Source organism: Sinocyclocheilus grahami, unplaced genomic scaffold (genome assembly GCF_001515645.1).
Source record: "Sinocyclocheilus grahami isolate Dianchi unplaced genomic scaffold, SAMN03320097.WGS_v1.1 scaffold58.1, whole genome shotgun sequence".
NCBI lineage: Eukaryota > Metazoa > Chordata > Actinopteri > Cypriniformes > Cyprinidae > Sinocyclocheilus > Sinocyclocheilus grahami.
In genome coordinates this window covers 314,659-337,973 of record NW_015505237.1, presented here as the reverse complement: position 1 = coordinate 337,973, position 23,315 = coordinate 314,659, and the positions used below count along the sequence as shown (strand labels likewise).

The 23,315-nt window shown below is 37.5% G+C and overlaps 1 protein-coding gene across 1 annotated transcript; it reads left to right on the top strand.

Moving 5' to 3' along the window:
- Positions 1-16,296: 16,296 nt before the first annotated feature.
- Positions 16,297-19,961, top strand: LOC107584349 (protein FAM8A1-like). Its single transcript, XM_016270924.1, has 5 exons — positions 16,297-16,651; positions 18,378-18,498; positions 18,947-19,070; positions 19,258-19,397; positions 19,552-19,961. The coding sequence occupies exons 1-5, from the start codon at positions 16,363-16,365 to the stop codon at positions 19,694-19,696; spliced, it is 819 nt and encodes a 272-aa protein (XP_016126410.1). The 5' UTR covers positions 16,297-16,362; the 3' UTR covers positions 19,697-19,961.
- The last annotated feature ends 3,354 nt before the right edge of the window (positions 19,962-23,315 follow it).

Below are 23,315 nucleotides of genomic sequence, written 5' to 3'. Positions count from 1 at the left end.
TTGCGGCTCGTTTCCATTGTGTTGTGCTAATTTTGTTGTGTTGCGGCTTGTTTCCATGTTGTGCTAATTTCATTGGGTTGCAGCTTCCATTGTGTTTTGTTAATTTTGTTGTATTGCAGCTTGTTTTCGTTGTTTTGCGGCTCGTTTCCATTGTGTTGTGCTAATTTTGTTGCGTTGCGGCTCATTTCCATTGTGTTTTGCTAATTTTGTTGCGTTGTTGCTCGTTTCCATTGTGTTGTGCTAATTTTGTTGCGTTGCGGCTCATTTCCATTGTGTTTTGCTAATTTTGTTGCGTTGTTGCTCGTTTCCATTGTGTTGTGCTAATTTTGTTGCGTTGCGGCTCATTTCCATTGTGTTTTGCTAATTTTGTTGCGTTGTTGCTCGTTTCCATTGTGTTGTGCTAATTTTGTTGCGTTGCGGCTCATTTCCATTGTGTTTTGCTAATTTTGTTGCGTTGTTGCTCGTTTCCATTGTGTTGTGCTAATTTTGTTGCGTTGCGGCTCATTTCCATTGTGTTTTGCTAATTTTGTTGCGTTGTTGCTCGTTTCCATTGTGTTGTGCTAATTTTGTTGCGTTGCGGCTCATTTCCATTGTGTTTTGCTAATTTTGTTGCGTTGTTGCTCGTTTCCATTGTGTTGTGCTAATTTTGTTGCGTTGCGGCTCATTTCCATTGTGTTTTGCTAATTTTGTTGCGTTGTTGCTCGTTTCCATTGTGTTGTGCTAATTTTGTTGCGTTGCGGCTCATTTCCATTGTGTTTTGCTAATTTTGTTGCGTTGTTGCTCGTTTCCATTGTGTTGTGCTAATTTTGTTGCGTTGCGGCTCATTTCCATTGTGTTTTGCTAATTTTGTTGCGTTGTTGCTCGTTTCCATTGTGTTGTGCTAATTTTGTTGCGTTGCGGCTCATTTCCATTGTGTTTTGCTAATTTTGTTGCGTTGTTGCTCGTTTCCATTGTGTTGTGCTAATTTTGTTGCGTTGCGGCTCATTTCCATTGTGTTTTGCTAATTTTGTTGCGTTGTTGCTCGTTTCCATTGTGTTGTGCTAATTTTGTTGCGTTGCGGCTCATTTCCATTGTGTTTTGCTAATTTTGTTGCGTTGTTGCTCGTTTCCATTGTGTTGTGCTAATTTTGTTGCGTTGCGGCTCATTTCCATTGTGTTTTGCTAATTTTGTTGCGTTGTTGCTCGTTTCCATTGTGTTGTGCTAATTTTGTTGCGTTGCGGCTCATTTCCATTGTGTTTTGCTAATTTTGTTGCGTTGTTGCTCGTTTCCATTGTGTTGTGCTAATTTTGTTGCGTTGCGGCTCATTTCCATTGTGTTTTGCTAATTTTGTTGCGTTGTTGCTCGTTTCCATTGTGTTGTGCTAATTTTGTTGCGTTGCGGCTCATTTCCATTGTGTTTTGCTAATTTTGTTGCGTTGTTGCTCGTTTCCATTGTGTTGTGCTAATTTTGTTGCGTTGCGGCTCATTTCCATTGTGTTTTGCTAATTTTGTTGCGTTGTTGCTCGTTTCCATTGTGTTGTGCTAATTTTGTTGTGTTGCAGCTTGTTTCCATTGTTTTGCAGCTCATTTCCATTGTGTTGTGCTAATTTTGTTGTGTCGCGGCTCGTTTCCATTGTTTTGCAACTCGTTTCCATTGCGTTGTGCTAATTTTGTTGTGTTGTGACTCGTTTCCATTGTGTTGTGCTAATTTTGTTGCGTTGTTGCTCGTTTCCATTGTGTTATGTTAAATTCGCTGTGTTGCGGCTCGTTTCCATTGTGTTGTGCTAATTTTGTTGTGTTGCGGCTCGTTTCCATTGTGTTGTGATAAATTCGTTGTGTTGTGGCTCGTTTCCATTGTGTTGTGCTAATTTTGTTGCGTTGCGGCTCGTTTCCATTGTGTCGTGATAAATTCATTGTGTTGCGGCTCGTTTCCCTTGTGTTGTGCTAATTTTGTTGCGTTGCGGCTCGTTTCCATTGTGTCGTGATAAATTCATTGTGTTGCGGCTCGTTTCCCTTGTGTTGTGCTAATTTTGTTGCGTTGCGGCTCGTTTCCATTGTGTCGTGATAAATTCATTGTGTTGCGGCTCGTTTCCCTTGTGTTGTGCTAATTTTGTTGCGTTGCGGCTCGTTTCCATTGTGTCGTGATAAATTCATTGTGTTGCGGCTCGTTTCCCTTGTGTTGTGCTAATTTTGTTGCGTTGTTGCTCGTTTCCATTGTGTTTTGCTAATTTTGTTGTGTTCCGGCTCGTTTCCATTGTGTTGTGATAAATTCATTGTGTTGCGGCTCGTTTCCATTGTGTTGTGCTAATTTTGTTGCGTTGTGGCTGGTTTCCATTGTGTGGCTCGTTGCGGCTCATTTCCATTGTGTTGTGCTAATTTTGTTTTGTTGCGGTTCATTTCCCTTGTGTTGTGCTAATTTTGTTGTGTTGCGGCTCGTTTCCCTTGTGTTGTGGTAATTTTGTTGTGTTGCGGCTCGTTGCGGCTCATTTCCATTGTGTTGTGCTAATTTTGTTGTGTTGCGGCTCGTTTCCCTTGTGTTGTGGTAATTTTGTTGTGTTGCGGCTCGTTGCGGCTCATTTCCATTGTGTTGTGCTAATTTTGTTGTGTTGCGGCTCGTTTCCCTTGTGTTGTGGTAATTTTGTTGTGTTGCGGCTCGTTGCGGCTCATTTCCATTGTGTTGTGCTAATTTTGTTGTGTTGCGGCTCGTTTCCCTTGTGTTGTGGTAATTTTGTTGTGTTGCGGCTCGTTGCGGCTCATTTCCATTGTGTTGTGCTAATTTTGTTGTGTTGCGGCTCGTTTCCCTTGTGTTGTGGTAATTTTGTTGTGTTGCGGCTCGTTGCGGCTCATTTCCATTGTGTTGTGCTAATTTTGTTGTGTTGCGGCTCGTTTCCCTTGTGTTGTGGTAATTTTGTTGTGTTGCGGCTCGTTGCGGCTCATTTCCATTGTGTTGTGCTAATTTTGTTGTGTTGCGGCTCGTTTCCCTTGTGTTGTGGTAATTTTGTTGTGTTGCGGCTCGTTGCGGCTCATTTCCATTGTGTTGTGCTAATTTTGTTGTGTTGCGGCTCGTTTCCCTTGTGTTGTGGTAATTTTGTTGTGTTGCGGCTCGTTGCGGCTCATTTCCATTGTGTTGTGCTAATTTTGTTGTGTTGCGGCTCGTTTCCCTTGTGTTGTGGTAATTTTGTTGTGTTGCGGCTCGTTGCGGCTCATTTCCATTGTGTTGTGCTAATTTTGTTGTGTTGCGGCTCGTTTCCCTTGTGTTGTGGTAATTTTGTTGTGTTGCGGCTCGTTGCGGCTCATTTCCATTGTGTTGTGCTAATTTTGTTGTGTTGCGGCTCGTTTCCCTTGTGTTGTGGTAATTTTGTTGTGTTGCGGCTCGTTGCGGCTCATTTCCATTGTGTTGTGCTAATTTTGTTGTGTTGCGGCTCGTTTCCCTTGTGTTGTGGTAATTTTGTTGTGTTGCGGCTCGTTGCGGCTCATTTCCATTGTGTTGTGCTAATTTTGTTGTGTTGCGGCTCGTTTCCCTTGTGTTGTGGTAATTTTGTTGTGTTGCGGCTCGTTGCGGCTCATTTCCATTGTGTTGTGCTAATTTTGTTGTGTTGCGGCTCGTTTCCCTTGTGTTGTGGTAATTTTGTTGTGTTGCGGCTCGTTGCGGCTCATTTCCATTGTGTTGTGCTAATTTTGTTGTGTTGCGGCTCGTTTCCCTTGTGTTGTGGTAATTTTGTTGTGTTGCGGCTCGTTGCGGCTCATTTCCATTGTGTTGTGCTAATTTTGTTGTGTTGCGGCTCGTTTCCCTTGTGTTGTGGTAATTTTGTTGTGTTGCGGCTCGTTGCGGCTCATTTCCATTGTGTTGTGCTAATTTTGTTGTGTTGCGGCTCGTTTCCCTTGTGTTGTGGTAATTTTGTTGTGTTGCGGCTCGTTGCGGCTCATTTCCATTGTGTTGTGCTAATTTTGTTGTGTTGCGGCTCGTTTCCCTTGTGTTGTGGTAATTTTGTTGTGTTGCGGCTCGTTGCGGCTCATTTCCATTGTGTTGTGCTAATTTTGTTGTGTTGCGGCTCGTTTCCCTTGTGTTGTGGTAATTTTGTTGTGTTGCGGCTCGTTGCGGCTCATTTCCATTGTGTTGTGCTAATTTTGTTGTGTTGCGGCTCGTTTCCCTTGTGTTGTGGTAATTTTGTTGTGTTGCGGCTCGTTGCGGCTCATTTCCATTGTGTTGTGCTAATTTTGTTGTGTTGCGGCTCGTTTCCCTTGTGTTGTGGTAATTTTGTTGTGTTGCGGCTCGTTGCGGCTCATTTCCATTGTGTTGTGCTAATTTTGTTGTGTTGCGGCTCGTTTCCCTTGTGTTGTGGTAATTTTGTTGTGTTGCGGCTCGTTGCGGCTCATTTCCATTGTGTTGTGCTAATTTTGTTGTGTTGCGGCTCGTTTCCCTTGTGTTGTGGTAATTTTGTTGTGTTGCGGCTCGTTGCGGCTCATTTCCATTGTGTTGTGCTAATTTTGTTGTGTTGCGGCTCGTTTCCCTTGTGTTGTGGTAATTTTGTTGTGTTGCGGCTCGTTGCGGCTCATTTCCATTGTGTTGTGCTAATTTTGTTGTGTTGCGGCTCGTTTCCCTTGTGTTGTGGTAATTTTGTTGTGTTGCGGCTCGTTGCGGCTCATTTCCATTGTGTTGTGCTAATTTTGTTGTGTTGCGGCTCGTTTCCCTTGTGTTGTGGTAATTTTGTTGTGTTGCGGCTCGTTGCGGCTCATTTCCATTGTGTTGTGCTAATTTTGTTGTGTTGCGGCTCGTTTCCCTTGTGTTGTGGTAATTTTGTTGTGTTGCGGCTCGTTGCGGCTCATTTCCATTGTGTTGTGCTAATTTTGTTGTGTTGCGGCTCGTTTCCCTTGTGTTGTGGTAATTTTGTTGTGTTGCGGCTCGTTGCGGCTCATTTCCATTGTGTTGTGCTAATTTTGTTGTGTTGCGGCTCGTTTCCCTTGTGTTGTGGTAATTTTGTTGTGTTGCGGCTCGTTGCGGCTCATTTCCATTGTGTTGTGCTAATTTTGTTGTGTTGCGGCTCGTTTCCCTTGTGTTGTGGTAATTTTGTTGTGTTGCGGCTCGTTGCGGCTCATTTCCATTGTGTTGTGCTAATTTTGTTGTGTTGCGGCTCGTTTCCATTGTGTTGTGCTAATTTTGTTGCGTTGTGGCTCGTTTCCATTATGTTGTGCTAATTTCGTTGTGTTGCGTCTTGTTTCCATGTTGTGCTAATTTCGTTTTGTTGTGGCTTGTTTCCATTGTGTTGTGCTAATTTTGTTGCATTGTGGCTTGTTTCCATGTTGTGCTAATTTCTTTGTGTTGTGCACTACTGGGCCACCGTAGCAGAGGCATTAAGATAGGCCTAATATACTTGCAAAATTATAAAAGAATCTCAGCTCAAATCAGTTGTTTTGTCTATACATTGATTTATTTGTTTGGTGAGTAGCGATGTAAAAATGTACAGTAAGCCAGTCGTTATGTGATGTCTTGTGCGAGTCTGTGTATTGCATTATGGGTGTGCACTGATTGCGGGATGTCTCAGTATTGTGTGTCGGATTCACAGGGGTCCGGTCTTAGTATGTTGACCTGCAGACTGTTTTGCTTGTGCAGATAACACTGCAGGAATGAAATCATATCCTTTGAGTAACATCTGGAAAGCTGCACCGCAGGACAGGGATCGCACCCTTCCGCTCACTTTCCTTACGCTTGAACAGACAATGCTGTTGTACAACCGTATCGGCCTGTGTCTGAGACCAGGGCCAAGTTTACAGTCCCTCAAAATGCAATAAAACAGTTTCCTCTGTTATTCTCATATCAATAGAGCCTCTTTTACACGCAGTCAAGGTTATAAAACCTAAAGAGACCTGCACGCTTATCCGATAATAGTCATTGCATGTCTGGCATGTTTGTAATGTTCTATAATGTATCAATGTTACTCATCCTGAGGCCTACCATGACCTTTGTGTTTTAATTTGTCAATTCATGCCTGCACAACAGTAGCTGATATGTTGTTGCAAAATGCTTTGATTTGCAAATCAATCTGTCGAAATAGCCGCTGAAAGGGTTTTGGGTTCACTTCGGTTGCCTGGTGGGAATCATGGTTGCTATGTGTCAGTTGATTTAGGGCTGATATCGGCAGGGGCTTCTGGGAAGCCTGTTGCTATGCAACTAGCTTATTGGGCTCCAGCTCAGAGCATAAAGGGCTACAATGGTCACAGAAGGAGGGACGTCTGTGACCGGCCAAAGAATCCATTTATTATTACATACTTGCAAGAAACTGGGCTGGGAGATTGGAGTGCACAGCTGACCTCATGCTTTAGCAGTCTTGAGAAATGGCTGCAAATGCAAGGAATCTTTTTATAGTCCAACAATAAATGAATGACAAAATAAAATGGGGAAAGAGTGAATGGTAATAGTGAGACATAAACTCACTAAACCAATCACAATGCACTGGGTCAGCTGGCCAATCAGAGCAGACTGAGCTTGTCGGAAGGAGGGACTTTGTAGAAAATTAAGCGTTTGAGAGAGGCGGGGCATAGAGGACCTACAATAATGTACAGTTTTTTTAACATTAAAGCATGTCAACATATTCTGTTACACCAAATACACCAAATAATGATCTTTAAAAAAGCATCATATGACCCCTTTAAAGAGACAAAAGAAATCTATAATTATTTTATTACCCTTTTGTGTGTGTGTGATGTGTGTGTTTGTGTGTGTGTGTGTATAGTATATGGAACACAAAATGAGATATTTTGCACAGTCTATGCAATGTATGAACTGAACTAAAATAAAAATTGATGGTAATTCACTCTTCTTTTGCATTCCATGGGAAAAAAATGAATAAAGTTTTGCAATAGAATATGGTTGAGAATACTAGAATCTAAACGAGAGTGTGTTAATGGTGAGATATATAATTTATGAAATTATGTTTGATGAAAATTTGAAGATTTAATGCTTAGAAAAAAATATTTTTTGTTGAACACAAAATGAGATATTTTGAACAAAATATGAACTGTGCTTGCATAAAAATAGAAAAATTGATGGTAATTCACTATAGGAAAATCTCCTTATCTCCAAAATAAAATGAAAATGGGTCGCTCTCTTTTTATAAATTGCTGTTTTTAATTAAAAATTATGTATTTAATCAAACACATATAATTTCAGTAATATTTTATATTTATCTGTTGATATCTTGATATTGTCGTCTATTTTACATTTCCTTTTGGACTCAAGGAGAAAGATTTCTTGCTTTTGCCTTCATTGCTCAAGACTGATAAAGCATGAGGGCAGCTGTGTTTAATAAGAACACTCCAGCCTGTCCAAACTATCCCTTTACCCTTGATAAGGTGGGATGTGCCATGAAGAGTGTTTCAGCTGAGTTCCTTCCTCCTCCTCTGTATTCAGTGAGGACATGTGATCTGTAATCCCAGGCAGAGCCCTGCACAGTATGGAGCCTCTAGTACAACATCAAAAAAGGGGCCAGTCAAAACAGTCACAGATGTTCATCCTACATGACTGTAAAGAGGTTTCTCAAGGGCTCAATGGTAACAGAGCACAATTGTGATCTTAAACTCTTGATTATTGAATGGTGAATTAATAATTTATGTGTTAACTTAAAGGGGTGGTTCATTGCGATTTCACTTTTTTAATGTTAGTTTGTGTCTAATGTTACTGTTTGAGCATAAACGATATCTGCAAAGTTACGAAGCTGAAAGTTCAATGCAAACGGAGATATCGTCTTTTAAAATTCTGTCAGTTTAATGCCTACAAAAACGGCTGGTAGGGACTACAACAAGTTACTTCCCGGGTTTGTGACATCACAAACCCAGATAAACCCCGCCCTCGGGAAAAGGTGGCGAGACCATGCTGCACTGCTTTAGAGAAGAGGAAGAGAAAACTAGAGGTGCATTTAAAAATCTATTCCATAGGCCTACCATTAAAAGCCGTACTTGCACAGGGGCTGCGCGATCCTCTTCAATAATATCCTCTGCTTCTCAATCGGGCTCAAACTGATAAGCTATATTAACGACGCAGCTGTTTACAATACAACCGGAGCACATGCCGCCAAGGTGAGGGGCGGGACGTTTAGACGTGCAGGAGGGGCGGTTTAGCCAATCACAACACACTGGGCTAGCTAACCAATCAGAGCCCATCGTGTATTTCTGAGGGAGGGGCTTCATAAAAGAAGGAAAAGATCAGCCCGTTTCTCTGAGAAGGGACAGAGAATAAAGGTATTTTGGTGTTTGGAATAAAGGTAAATTATGTGAAAAATAATGCGTTTTTAAAAAAATGAAGCATTAACACATGTTAGACTGCACCCCATAAACACAGTCAAGCCTAGAAAAAACCCAGTGAGCCACCCCTTTAAAATTAGGCTTCCTCATCACGATTTCTGTCCATCAGATCTATGACTGTCTTTAATGCTGGATGGATACTTGAGGACTGTGTGTGTGTGTGTGTGTGTGTGTGTGTATTTGAAACTGTGGTTCAGCAGCAATTTTCTGGAACACTGTGAATCTTCCCATTTGGGACCAGATAAAGCACGAAAGGAAGATCTTTGGAATTCTGTTTAGAATTCCAGTTAGATATATTTTGAGGAACATCAGCTCAGATAAGAGAATGTGCATGTAGGAGTTAAATCTCACTCCCATAATCCATCTCACTTTAAGGCTGTGAATATGGTATGGCACACATACAGTACAGGCCTTAAAGGGGTCATATGATGCGATTAAAATTTTTCCTTTCTCTTTGGAGTGTTGCAAGCTCTTGGTGCATAAAGAAGATCTGTAAAGTTGCAAAGACTAAAGTCTCAAATTCTTTATAAAAGTTAAGAGCAACATGGTCTGTGAAAAAAGGGATTTGGACTTCAAAAAATGTTGATTATCAATCTTGGGTGGTCAAATTAACTTTTATATAAACTTCTTTCTGTTTTCTTTTCTTTTTCATAAAACCCTTACGAGGTTTGCAAACCACAAAAATGGGATGTCTAAATAGTTTAAAACCCTGATTTGTGTGATTCTAGATAAAATTAATTTGTGACAAATGCAATAAACATTAAGAAAATTAAGTAAAAACAGTGTATATTTCCCATAAATCAAAGAACAATATTGCTTTGATAATTTTTTCAAAAACTAATTTGGAATAGGATAACAAGGTTATGGCTGAGATTGACATATTGCAGCAAACACTATCAGCAAATCCAAATGATGTTATGTCATGGCTTTCACAATTTAGTGGATTTTTTAAGGAACGAATGTGCGAAAATCATATTGTAACACACTGTAAAAAGTGGCACTTGCCATTGTTATTTTAAAGAACTATCTTACCCTTGAATTTAGTTTCATTAGTGTAGCATACTATATTTAGGTTGAATCAGTAGTGGAATAACATTTTTGATTTGAATAAAATCTATTACATTAGATACTATGAAGCACATTTTAAAAATGAGAACACATATTTTTCACTACGAAATAAATTCAATAAATTAAATATAAATTCAACAGATTGCCTAGTCAAGAAGGTTCTCTGAGGTGCAACAGGCCAACACACTCTCATGAAAATTCATTGTTATTTTATACTTTGGTGAATCAAATTCATATGTATTTTTTTACTAACTTGTACAATCTGTTTTTATGCCCCACTGACAGTTCAGTTTACCTTCATGCTTAAGTTTTTTTTTCTCTCTCTCTAAAAATCATACATTTCAAATCACATTGTTTGAATGAACAATGTTCGCCAAACCCTTTCCGTCAGCATCTTTGTTTCCAGCTGATCATTTTCAATACATGTCAAGCAATGAAAAGGTACGTTTTCCTGCTGGAGAGGAGCAAGGGGATTTGACGTTTGAGCGTCATAAGTAATATCTTGTGTCTAATCCTAGTTTATATGAAAAGAGATATGTCTATGTGTTTTTATTTTTAAGAGCATGAATCTGGAGAACAATAGATCTGTGAACACCCTTTAATTACTTTCAAACACGTACTTCCACGCTCTGCAGGGGGGAGATAACAGAGGTCTGTGATAGCCCTGAGGAAAAGGAAACAATAATTCATTCACTGACCTTTCTTCTTACTGCTTGTAAACAAACCACTTACGAATGTACTTGTATTTAACCCCTGAAACCTCAAGGATTGAGATTGATTTGAAACACCAAACAGGATTTGGGGGTAACTTAGCTGAAGTTCACCAAGATATCACCACCAAGTCACGCCTCGGATCAATGCTATTTCAAGAATGACAAATTTAACCCATTGCGATTGTTGCTCAGAGCTCAATACATTGTCTAAATGTGGAATACAAAGCAACTTTGAAGTGACGGCCGCTTATAGGCTTTGTCTTCACACAGCTGCAAGTATAGCAAACAAACATTTTCAATGGGTCAGATGTTCTGGAATGCTTTATGTCTTTTCCCACGGCTAACTTTTGATCTAGAAAAACTGAGGGGGAAGTGGCTCATGTGATCTGACAGACAGGGCCACATATAGGGCTGAGAGGTGCTCTGAATGGGTCACAGAAAGGGAGGAGGTGGGAGGTGTATGAGCTCTGACCGCATGATGCCAGGCCCCTCACATCAGTGCTCACCTCTGAAATGTTGGGAAGCTGACATAATTAACTTAATGGGGTCTCTGTGTCAACAAATGGCCACAAATCTTATGAAAAAAGGATTTGCGTGCTCTTAGTTCTCAGTTAAGGTACAAAAGTACGTAAGCAGTTAACATTAAAGGAAGTAAAGGAACCTGATTTTTTTTCCATTTTGTTTTTTTTTGCCTTTTTAGATTTGTTTTCCTTTGTTTGATATATGGTGAGATGTCATTAAACACTTTTAAGTCATAATAATTGAGAGAAACAAATCAATGCAAAGTAAAGCAAAACAATACATGGATTTTTTGAACTTTTAAACAAAACAAAAGAAAAGAACACAAAAGTGTTTATCAGGACATACTTTGTCTTTTTTTAAGTGTTATTCCTGGGATTTGTTAACATTTCAACTTGGAATATACATTTTGTTCAACTATATATGATTCATTTTCTAAATACCCCACATCATTAGGCACAGATCAAACCTTTAAAAATATATATTTTCCCACCTCGCATTAAAGACCTTTTATTATTTTCTGTTTTTTTTTTTTCAGATTTAGACACCTTTTTTCTCAACACCATAACGGGATTGGTTTAAAATTGCTTTAAAAGGATTTTACACAGAACTTGTTATAAAACAAACATCTACCTAGTGCTCATGTGTCCCTCATAACAATTTAATGATAACAAATGTAAAACATTTTCATAATTTTCAAATTTTTATACGACTGAAGCTAAAAACAGACAAATTGTGTGTCCTCTTTATTTTTGTAAAAAATATTTTTAATTTAGAAGTTGAACTAAAACCACAATTTTATTGTTTTAGTCCATGTCAGATGGTAATCAGCAAGAAATGCTTTCATTCTCAATTGTCTTCCCTATTTTTCTTTCAAAAAAATATATTAATGTGACGTGTGACGGGGTTGATGACTTTAACACATTTGAAGGGATACATTGCCTTCAAATTAAATTTTCGGTTTTGTTTCTCGCTCATATTGTCCCTATTTTTTTTTTTGCCTTTTTAGATTTGTTTTCCTTTGTTTGATATATGGTGAGATGTCATTAAACACTTTTAAGTCATAATAATTGAGAGAAACAAATCAATGCAAAGTAAAGCAAAACAATACATGGATTTTTTGTACTTTTAAACAAAACAAAAGAAAAGAACACAAAAGTGTTTATCAGGACATACTTTGTCTTTTTTTAAGTGTTATTCCTGGCATTTGGTAACATTTCAACTTGGAATATACATTTTGTTCAACTACATATGATTCATTTTCTAAATACCCCACATCATTAGGCACAGATCAAACCTTTAAAAAAAATATTTTCCCACCTCACATTAAAGACCTTTTATTATTTTCAGTTTTTTTTTTTTCAGATTTAGACACCTTTTTTCTCAACACCATAACGGGATTGGTTTAAAATTGCTTTAAAAGGTATTTAATATATTAATGTGACGTGTGACGGGGTTGATGACTTTAACACATTTGAAGGGATACATTGCCTTCAAATTAAATTTTCGGTTTTGTTTCTCGCTCATATTGTCCCTTTCTTTCTGGGTCAAAATATCTGCATGGCCAACATTGTCTTTCTGCTGCAAATGTGGTGCAATTTCTAATGTATGATATAGTCCAAATTTAAGTGGATATATTGCATCAAATATTCTATTTATAATAAAAATATGAGTTGTCATGAGTTTGGTAATATTTACTGAAACTCTTTGAATTACTCTTTCATATTTTTTTTAATTAAAATAATTAATAAATGAAGTAAATAACTCAACCCTGTCACAAGTTTACAACCCAGTAACAATGAGAAATATATATATTTTTGACAAGGTTGAGTGTGACGGGGTTGAGGTTTTTCACTTAAAATAGCTACTGCTCCTCATGTAGTGTAGGAGAGCAGACCATATATGGCACCAATAAAATAAGTGCACTGTATATACTTATGGATTAAAATAAAATATTGAAAAACAATCATTTTCCAAATAATTTTTATGTGACAGGGTTGAGTTGTTCAGCTTGACAATACCCTCCCTGACTATAATACACCTAAAAAATATGAATAAAAGGTATAATACTACTAACCATTTTCTGCGCCACTATTAAAGGGACCTGAATGATGTATTTTTTGGTAAATAATGTCACATATGAGTGCAGTCTAAATTATTATGGGTGAAGAATGGTTAGTGTGACGGGGTTGAGTTCAAACTGAGAGACATAACTTTAGAGGCTGTTTTTTTTAAATGAAATATCTGGCTTTTTTTTTTAGAAAAATATTTTTCACAAGAAATGAACACAAATAAATGCTTACGTTACTGCCAAAAATCATAGACACTATGCACATTTTGTTAATAATTTTGTACAAACAAAAAGTACAAACTCAGTGAAGTGACTCAGGGACATGACAAAATGCTTGGTTTAAAATAGATTTAAGACATTATTTTATGCTAAAAAATATTAAAATGCAATAATTGTATTCATTATAATGGGCATACCAAAGTACTGTGAAAAGCTTCTAACAATTAATTTTTGTGACCCATTTTTTTCCCTCTGGGGGACTGAAATATTACAGAATCCCAGGAATAACCCTTATAAAGTGATATAGGACATTTCTAAAGTAAATATTGTGTGTCTAAATATCATGTACATCTTTGAGGTTAAATCTCGGGTGAGTGCATCACATGATTTCCTGAACTCTGAGTCAGCATGCCGTCATCACATTTTCTTCTTAAGGTCTCTTAACACCAATGAAATATCTGGCTTTTTTTTTTTAGAAAAATATTTTTCACAAGAAATGAACACAAATAAATGCTTACGTTACTGCCAAAAATCATAGCCACTATGCACATTTTGTTAATAATTTTGTACAAACAAAAAGTACAAACTCAGTGAAGTGACTCAGGGACATGACAAAATGCTTGGTTTAAAATAGATTTAAGACATTATTTTATGCTAAAAAATATTAAAATGCAATAATTTTATTCATTATAATGGGCATACCAAAGTACTGTGAAAAGCTTCTAACAATTAATTTTTGTGACCCATTTTTTTCCCTCTGGGGGACTGAAATATTACAGAATCCCAGGAATAACCCTTATAAAGTGATATAGGACATTTCTAAAGTAAATATTGTGTGTCTAAATATCATGTACATCTTTGAGGTTAAATCTCGGGTGAGTGCATCACATGATTTCCTGAACTCTGAGTCAGCATGCCGTCATCACATTTTCTTCTTAAGGTCTCTTAACACCAATGCTGAAATCAGGGTATTTAGACTACGAACAGTAAGACTTTACAGAGATATGAGATTATATGACACCAAGTCAGCAAAGCAAAGACATAGGCATATCACTGCAGGATGTAGGACCTTAGCCTTGAAATCATTTAGGCTACTCATGTTTTGGCCATTATGCCAAAATATAACATGCATGTGCATTTTATTTAAATTAAAATACCTTTTAGTGAGTTTTGAGTCTGCAGCTGAAGGTTGAGAGGGTTTGTGTTGTTCTTACAGTACATGCAGGAAAGTTGATTCCTCTATTTAATTCCTCTATGTTTCCTCTACAGGCTTGTAATGGTAGGGGTTTCTTTAGGACAATTAACCATGAAATGATGCACCAAAATTGGCATTTAACATTTAAAAGTTCCTTGATTGCGCAGGTCGTTTGTTACCGTGTATGACAAGGTCAGCAAAGGTTTTGAGTCACTTATTGCCTCCGTCCTCCCTTAACAGACATTGCACAGACTCCTGACACAATCACAATAGTAACAAAGTTCAAGTATAAGACAATAAATTCAAGTGTTTTGGTGTTCTCTTGTGATTTCATTTGGAATACTTTAACCCTTCGTGATTTTTTTGCTTCATGCCGTGCAGATACTATGATTATGGACAGCAGACAGACACACTCACACACCTCGCTCGTAATCCTCAGCTGGTGGCGAGTTCCATGCAGGTCAGCGTTTCCTAGACACAGCTTTTATTTGTCCCTGATTATTTCTGCGCAAGTCCCCTCACGTCCTGTCAGAGGTGATCATCCTCACATGGGCTGATTCTGTTCCGCCTGGGGGCCTCCATTCAGGGCCCAGCACAGTCACTAGGCCGGCCAGACCTTACTCACAGGCCCAGGGCAGCCCAGTCAGCAAATACAGCACCAATAGAGAATAAGAGCAACACAGACACATAAATGCATCACAGTTTTTTAACAGCTGGCCACCACAACAAGCATCCAGGGACAAAACAGGGTTGTTTCCGGTGGACAGCTTTTGAAGCCTTTGACCCTTTTGCACTGACATGCGGATGTCTAAATAAGCACAATTCATTTCAGTGAGCCTGTACACATGCCATCATGCAGAAACTGAATTTGGGACAGCTCCCATGTACTCGTGTGTTTACAGTTCATTCCTCCTCTATATTTCTTGGTCATCCGTTTAAAATAAAGATTGTTTAAGTTTGAAAATCTCTGTCATTATGTATATTTTGGTCTCTATTTGAACATACAAAGCTTAATTTAATTTTAGTGAGAATAAATCAGTTCATTACTATAACCAAAATCCTGTGAAAGACACTGTCGCCATCTAGTGATGAGTCTAGACAAGTTCACGCTCAAAAAATGACATTTATAAAGCGGTATTTAAGGAATAATGTGTAGCGTTTTTATTATCAAGACAATTTTAATTGATATACATTTAAATATATTGCACTACAAAAGTGATTTATCTGAAACATTGATAAAGTGGTAAAACAAGTAGGAATGATTAAAACAGTTATTTTTATCTGTAAATGATGTAAACAAGTGCTATAGGCTACTCAAAATATATATATACATAAAGGCTATATATATATATATATATATATATGTATGTATGTATAAACGAAATTGTCAATATAATGTCGTGCCAATATTATCTTTTTTTTAGTAGTAGTAGTATTATTTAAATGTTTTATTTTATTTTGCATTTACCAGTTCATTTTAAATGGTTATTCAGTGTGACAAATTATTTAACAAAAATACAAACATTCCATATAGTCTCGATTATTATGAGGACATAAATGCTGCACGGACAATAATTGTAAAATCCTTTATGTATATATATATTTTGAGTAGCCTATAGCACTTGTTTACAACATTTACAGAGTTTTAATAATTCCTACTTGTTTTACCATTGTATTAATGTTTCAGATAAATCACTTTTGTTGTGCAATAGTATTAATAATAATAATGATAGTGATGATAATAATAATAATAATAATAGCTATATGAAAATAAACTGGCTTTGAATGTGTATCGTCAATGATAATTATGAAATTTTTGACTGTATAATTATAGCAATTATTTAATAACATTTTTTAAAGAATTAATGCAATAGTTTGAAATTGCATGACTGCTGTATTACTATTTTAAATAACGAGTTTCAGATTTATCATGACTGTATACCTATCTTTGATTATGTGTTACATTATAATTAACTTGATCAGTCTTAATGATATTCGCAGGCAACATTATTGCATATCACAGGGGTGCACTAACAGTTGATGCTATTTCATATTCAGCTTACACTGTTAGTGTCTTTTGTACCAGACACGTCTTTTTGCTATAATAAATGTTATTATGGAAACGGTCTGTCACAGGACAAGGTAGTTGAAAATCTCCAACTACAAAAACATTGTTCATATGTACTGGCAATAAATGGTATACTCCGGCTTCAGTGAGCAGTTGTCATGGCCGCTGCCTGAGCCGATTAGCCTCTTTAATAACTGGAAGTCCAAACAAGACTTATAAAACAACCAGTAAACATGGCGGCGAAGAATAGCGCGGAAGAAACGGTCAAAAACGGTCAGGGGTCCGATGACAATGACAACATGTCAACGACTGAATACTGCCAGCGGCTGCAGCAGTGGATGTGGCGCTATTACAGTGGCTATGTAAGCTGGCAGAGCTGGGTGTTCCTGTCCGCGCCGCTCTTTCCTCCGCCCGCCGGCGCGACGCCCGCTGACATCGCCGCTTGGTGTAACCAGATGAGCAGCCGCCCAGCAACCGCTGCCGCATCCAGCAGCGCCGAGAGAGCACCAGCACAGCCGGCAGGTAGCTGTCAAGCCACTGCTCCGAGGAGATGGAGTAATTAGCTGCTTCATTAAACTCATGTTAACAAACGATAATGAAGAATTTGACTAAATTTACTTACTTTTATGTACCTTTAGTGATATGTATATCCATAATCCCCATTATATGTACTTTTTAATATTATATGTTCTGTCATCACATTGAGGTGTCTCAAGGCTGCACTGTGCCTACTTAAAGGGGTCATATGATGCGATTTCAAGTTTTCCTTTCTCTTTGGAGTGTTACAAGCTGATTGTGCATAGATAAGATCCCTGAAGTTGCAAAGACTAAAGTCTCAAAACCAAAGAGATATTCTTTATCAAAGTTAAGACTCTGCCACACCCCCCTAAAACGGCTCGTTCTAACACGCCCCACATATCTACCTCACTATGTGGGAATATTTGCATAATGCCGCCCAAATGTGCACGCAAAGAAAGAAGGCGTGGTTTCAGTAACTGCAGTTAGTGTTGAAGCAGCATGTCAGGGAGACGCTGTGTGTTTCTACGAGAAAGCAAAAGCACTTTATTTGGCCTCCCGAAAGTAGATGCATTTAGGAATCTTTAAGATCACTTACAACAGAACAGCAATGATCACATCACAGTGGAGTCAGCTGACTTAACTGTGGCTTGTGTACTGCAAACACATACCAGCTTCATCACTGTGTCTGTCACGCGACTCTGTTCCCCTTTCGGGCTCTGTCTTTACATTTATTTTGAAAGATGAAGCTCGCGATTATGGTAAGGGAAGTTACATTTCTGACGAGTGCTTGCGGTGTTCGGCCAATCACAATGCACTGGCTCAGCTGGCCAATCAGAGCAGACTGCGCTTGTCGGAAGGAGGGACTTTGTAGAAAACGAAGGGTTTGAGGGAAGCGGGGCATAGAGGCCTACAATAATGTACAGTATTTGAAAAATAATGTGTTTTTTTAACATTAAAGCATGTCAACATATTCTGTTACACCAAATACACCAAATAATGATCTTTAAAAAAGCATCATATGACCCCTTTAAAATTTGGTGTAAAGACATAATCCAGCAATAAAAACCAGACTAAATACATGATACTGTAAAAGCCATGACAGACAGACAATGACACCTGTTTACCAGCTATAGCCTACCTAGAGAGGCCAACATTAATTTACATAGTGAAAGAATTACTAGTAATTAGACATTTCCCTTTCTGCATAATTTTGTAGGTCACCATCAAATGTGACCCTGGATCACAAAACCAGTCATAAGGGTCTTATTTTTTTAATAAATAAGCTCTTCATTGATGTATTGTTTGTTAGGATAGGACAATATTTGGCTGAGATACAAATTTGAAAATCTGGAATCTGAAGGTGCAAAAAAAAAAAATCAAAATATTGAGAAAATCGCCCTTAAGTTTTGATAAATTTATGGTAGGAAATTTACAAAATATCTTCATGGAACATGATCTTTACTTAATATCCTAATGATTTTTGGCATAAAAGAAAAATTTATAATTTTGAGCCATACAATGTATTGTTGGCTATTGCTACAAATATACCTGTGCTACTTATGACTGGTTTTGTGGTCCAGGGTCACAAATGTAAGCAAATTTGTGACACTGATGTGAATTCTGTCGATCTGATTTTCTTATTATTTGTTGAAACATTGAAGGTGCAAACTTGAGAATGTACACTTAGGTTCTAACTTCATGGTCCTGACTTCATCTTTTATTCTTTCAGGTAGAGAGTACGCCATCCCCTCCCCGCTCCGTAGATTTCTGGCAGAAACTGTGGATTTCTTCATTCTCTTCTGTGTTAAGGCAACCATAGTGTTGTGGATCATGCATCTCAGTGGAATGAGGTGAGTCGAGAGAACGTGTTGAGAACAAAAATGAATTATCCTTCTTGAATCATTCCTATACTGGACAGCCATAGATGTACTACTATTTTACATATAATATCACAGTTTCCTCAAAATATTAAGTGGCATGCCTGTTTTAAATTTTGAAATGTTGACACTGAAGACTGGAATAATGATGCTGAAAATTCAGCTTTACCATCACAGTAATACATTATATTTTAAAGTATATTAAAATAGAAAACAGTAATTTTACATTTTAATTAACTTTTATACAGTTTTACTAATTTTACTGTATTTCTATTTATTTATTTATAAAAAAAATTATGCTGTTTTGGTGACCTTAGGAGACTTCTTTCATAAGCATTAAAACATCTTACTGACTCCCTGCTTTTGAACAGAGTGTATATGTATTTTATGAGAGTTCATATGTCTTTGATCTTCTAAACAGAGATATTTCCAAATTCATGATGCAGTTTATCGTGGAGGAGATTGATGAGAACACGTCACTGGAGGACCTGCAGAAGATGATGGTCGTGGCTTTAGCATACAGAGTCCTAGTGTGTGTCTATGAAGTGAGTGAGCATCTTTTGTCTCTCAATCTGTTTTTAATTTATATTTTTAAAAAGTTTTATCAGCCTTGTCATATTTTCACTTTGTAACAGCATTTGCTAGAAAAACTCTGTAGCCTAAAAGTGGTTTGAATGAGTTACGAGTTTGTTTTTAAACAGCTCACACATCTCCTTCGGTCTTCATCTGCAGATCATCTGTATTTGGGGAGCTGGAGGTGCCACTCCTGGAAAGTTCCTGCTGGGGCTTCGAGTCGTCACATGTGACACGACAGTCCTAGTGCAGCCCAATCGGGTTTTGGTGGTACCGGCATCCAGTGTCAGCTTACCTGCGTGAGTTATGCATATATTTATATAATGTGGTGGCTATCAAACCTCTGGGTTTTTGCCAGAAATAGCCCTGATAAAATAATAATAAAAATATATACAGTATTTATTTAACTATATATATATATATATTTATTTATGTTTTTTTTTTTTTTTGCAGTTCCACAGTACGGGCTTTAAACAAAAACTTCTCCATCGCCTTCCTGTTTCCAATCTTCATCACGTTACTATTTTTCCAGCACAACAGAACTGTTTATGACGTTGTGGCTGGAACCATCGTGGTTCAGAGGAGAAGAGCCAGATGACCAGTCTGTGTGTGTCAAAATCATGTGAAAACAGCCCCTGTCAAGCATCAAGTGCTTACAAATGTTCTCGGTAGTTTTTTTCCAATAATATCCATATAGTATTTCCTGCAGATTTGCACTAATGATCCATGTACAAAGTCTGATCACATAGCTATTGTTTACAGCACTGAGAAGTGTCTGCGTTCATAGAAAAGTTACTGATCCCTCAACAGACAGTATTTCATGTTGAATGAAGAGTGATATCAAGCTCAAGACACGTGCTTTATGTTGGCATGCTTGGAAATTTTATCAGAGTGGAATGTTTCACTCTAAACACTGGCTTAATCCACAAGGTTTTCATAACTTCTCCTCAGCTTCAAGCTTTACGGCCCAGATGAGTCTGTTATTAATCTTACTAAAGGCAGGGAAGTGAGCTCGGCATTCATCGCGTATCCTTCCACACATGCACACAGACATCCGGAATGTTCCATTAGTTACTGTTGTCAATTCAGTCAGTGGCTGATATGCCTCACTACATTTTATTATTAGTTTTATGTGGCATATGTTTCAGTTCTGATCTTTGATATGTAAAGTGTTAAGTATTGTATTTTGAAATTCACAGTATTCAGCATGCCAAACACATCAGCTGTTCTGATTTATCATTGTGCATGGTTCATAAAAATATATTCAAATTCTTTAAGACAAGGTTTGATACTCAACAGCAGTGTATTTACCACTTCCTTGTTGAATGTTAAATCCAACTGGCATGTGGCTAAATGAAATCAACCTCTCTGGGATACATTATCTTTCTCATGTCATAACTAGTGTTTAGATACTAGTATATTTTTCATTAATATTTTGAATTCATTTTTTTTTTTTTTTTACATTTCCTAGTTTCGTTTTAGTTTTAGTTAAAGTTTCAGTAATTTTGCTGGGTTTTTTTTACATTTTATTCATTGTTATTTATTTATTTTTTATATGTCTGTAGTTTTTAAATTCATTTTTATTTCAGCTTTAGTTATTTTAATGCATCAAGTTAAACTAAATGTAAATGAAAATTGCCGTGGCACTAGCTGAAATAAAGTTTATTATTATTATTGTTGTTATTATTATTATTATTTTATTTTTCTTCAGTTAATGTTTACTTTATTTCAAGTAACTAAAGGTTTTTTTTTCAATGTTTTGAGTAAACTATAATAAGAATGATCAAATGGATTAAGTAGGAACATATGCATAATTAAAAGCCACTAGGTGGTGATATTTGTTCCTAAACGCAAGCTTGAACCCTGATCTGATAATCACCTGATCTGATAATCACATTCTTCGAAATGCAAAGCAATTGTCCTTTGGCATGGTTCAGTTACACAGTCACATTCCATAGATAGTGACAGTCCGCACGCAGAAAATGTTTCCAAACTGATCACATGCCAATCAGGCAACAAAACTGCAAAATTGCACTGTTCTGGTAAGAATGACTCACCATTGATTTAGAACTTTGAAATAAATATTACATTCATAACCATAAGGCCTGTTTTTTGTCTTTGTGTTGTTTGCCCTTTCTGGTCTCTCCGGAGGTCTTGGAGTCCCTGGGGCAGTTCCTTATAATCAAAACCTTGTGGACCAACTGAAGAAAACAGACACAAGGGTTGTCTTACAATGTTTTGAGTAAACTATAATAAGAATGATCAAATGGATTAAGTAGGAACATATGCATAATTAAAAGCCACTAGGTGGTGATATTTGTTCCTAAACGCAAGCTTGAACCCTGATCTGATAATCACATTCTTCGAAATGCAAAGCAATTGTCCTTTGGCATGGTTCAGTTACACAGTCACATTCCATAGATAGTGACAGTCCGCACGCAGAAAATGTTTCCAAACTGATCACATGCCAATCAGGCAACAAAACTGCAAAATTGCACTGTTCTGGTAAGAATGACTCACCATTGATTTAGAACTTTGAAATAAATATTACATTCATAACCATAAGGCCTGTTTTTTGTCTTTGTGTTGTTTGCCCTTTCTGGTCTCTCCGGAGGTCTTGGAGTCCCTGGGGCAGTTCCTTATAATCAAAACCTTGTGGACCAACTGAAGAAAACAGACACAAGGGTTGTCTTAGGACATGGATGTACACGCCAACTTGCACTCACACACACTTACTGATAAAGCAAGGCTTTGGCATGGTTTTGAACAAACACCACGAGATGAAAATACATTATGAATCTGTAGTTTTGTGAAGGAGTTTCTTTTTATACACACCAGTGGTACTTAAAAGATGCCATCAGTGATTATTTCCTCAAAATGATGTATACATAAACAAAGGATAACTATTTACACACACATGAGAAGTACTTCACTCAACCTAATAAAAGCTGTTTTACTTTACATGAAGCAGGTCGCCTCATGTTGGCAGCCATTTTGAAATCACATGATCAGTCAAATACTACTCACTTTATCTTAAAAAATGACTCTCTTCCTCATTATTAGATACCTTCACTTACAAAATGAATTAATCAAGATTAGCTGCTTTAGCACATTTTTACAACTGAATCACTAACGCTAAACTTTTGCACAATGACGCATCCACACCACTAGGTGTCAGTATAAGTCTTGGCCAATGCAACATAAAAACGACTAAGTGCATCTTTACCAAAGAAACTCAAGATCATAGACACACACAACATGCTTTTACATACTTTCCCAGTTAAAAATAAAATCTTAATGTCACTGAAAGCATGTGGTGTTCGGTTTTTCATTTAAGAGAGTATCTCACTCTCTTTTTTGTGTGGTTTGCCAGCTTTCCACAGAGACGACGTATCTTTACTCACCCACAGCCCCACCCATCTGTCTGCCCGTCATCTCTAATATGAATTTTACTGGGTTGCACATCTGGTTTGGCTGTCCAGCAGCACTTGGCAAGGCCAATGGGTTCACAGCTGCTGGCTCTTCCCACATATCCTCTTCAGCCGGGATTCTGGTAAAGCCGTCCCCATGGATAGTGCTTCACCCTGCTGAGAGAAATGATTGGCGGGCTCAAGACAACTTGATATGGTTGTTTTGTTTGCCACTGAGCCGCAGCGTGGAACTGACAGCATGTTGAAATTATTAGTTGCATTAGTCTTGATTTCCAATGTGAAAATCAGACACTATATTTAAATATATCGTGCCACTGGAGCAGTTAAAGTGTTGGACTTAAAACTCAGTGGGGTTTCCTGTGCATATCTGAGCCTTGCTTGTAGCATATGGCATATTATAAGATGATTTTTCTGTGATAAAAATGTTAGATGAAAGTCACATCATCACAGCATAGCTATAAAGAGCTAATTTTTAGACCACTATTACTATAAATGTGTTTATCATGAATGTGTTTTGGTCTTCTGTGATTCTTCAGCTGTAATTATAATGATTTAAAAACATCAAACCGGCTCTGATGAGTTTGATTATTTATTATTAGGCCTGTATATACACAACCATTCAGAAGCTTGGGGTCAGTAAGATTTTTTGAAGTCTCTTCAAAATCAGATGCTCACCAGGACTGCATTTATTTGATTAAAAAAATACGGTAAAAACCATAGGCTAATATTGTGAAATATTATTACAACTTAAAATAACTGTTAATTAAAAAGGCAATTGAATTCTGT

Coding starts and splice junctions, on each gene's coding strand:
- LOC107584349 (XM_016270924.1), top strand. CDS start 16,363: ATGGCGGCGAAGAATAGCGCGGAAGAAACGGTCAAAAACGGTCAGGGG. Junction 18,499..18,946: donor ATGCATCTCAGTGGAATGAG/GTGAGTCGAGAG, acceptor TCTTCTAAACAG/AGATATTTCCAAATTCATGA. Junction 19,071..19,257: donor TCCTAGTGTGTGTCTATGAA/GTGAGTGAGCAT, acceptor CTTCATCTGCAG/ATCATCTGTATTTGGGGAGC.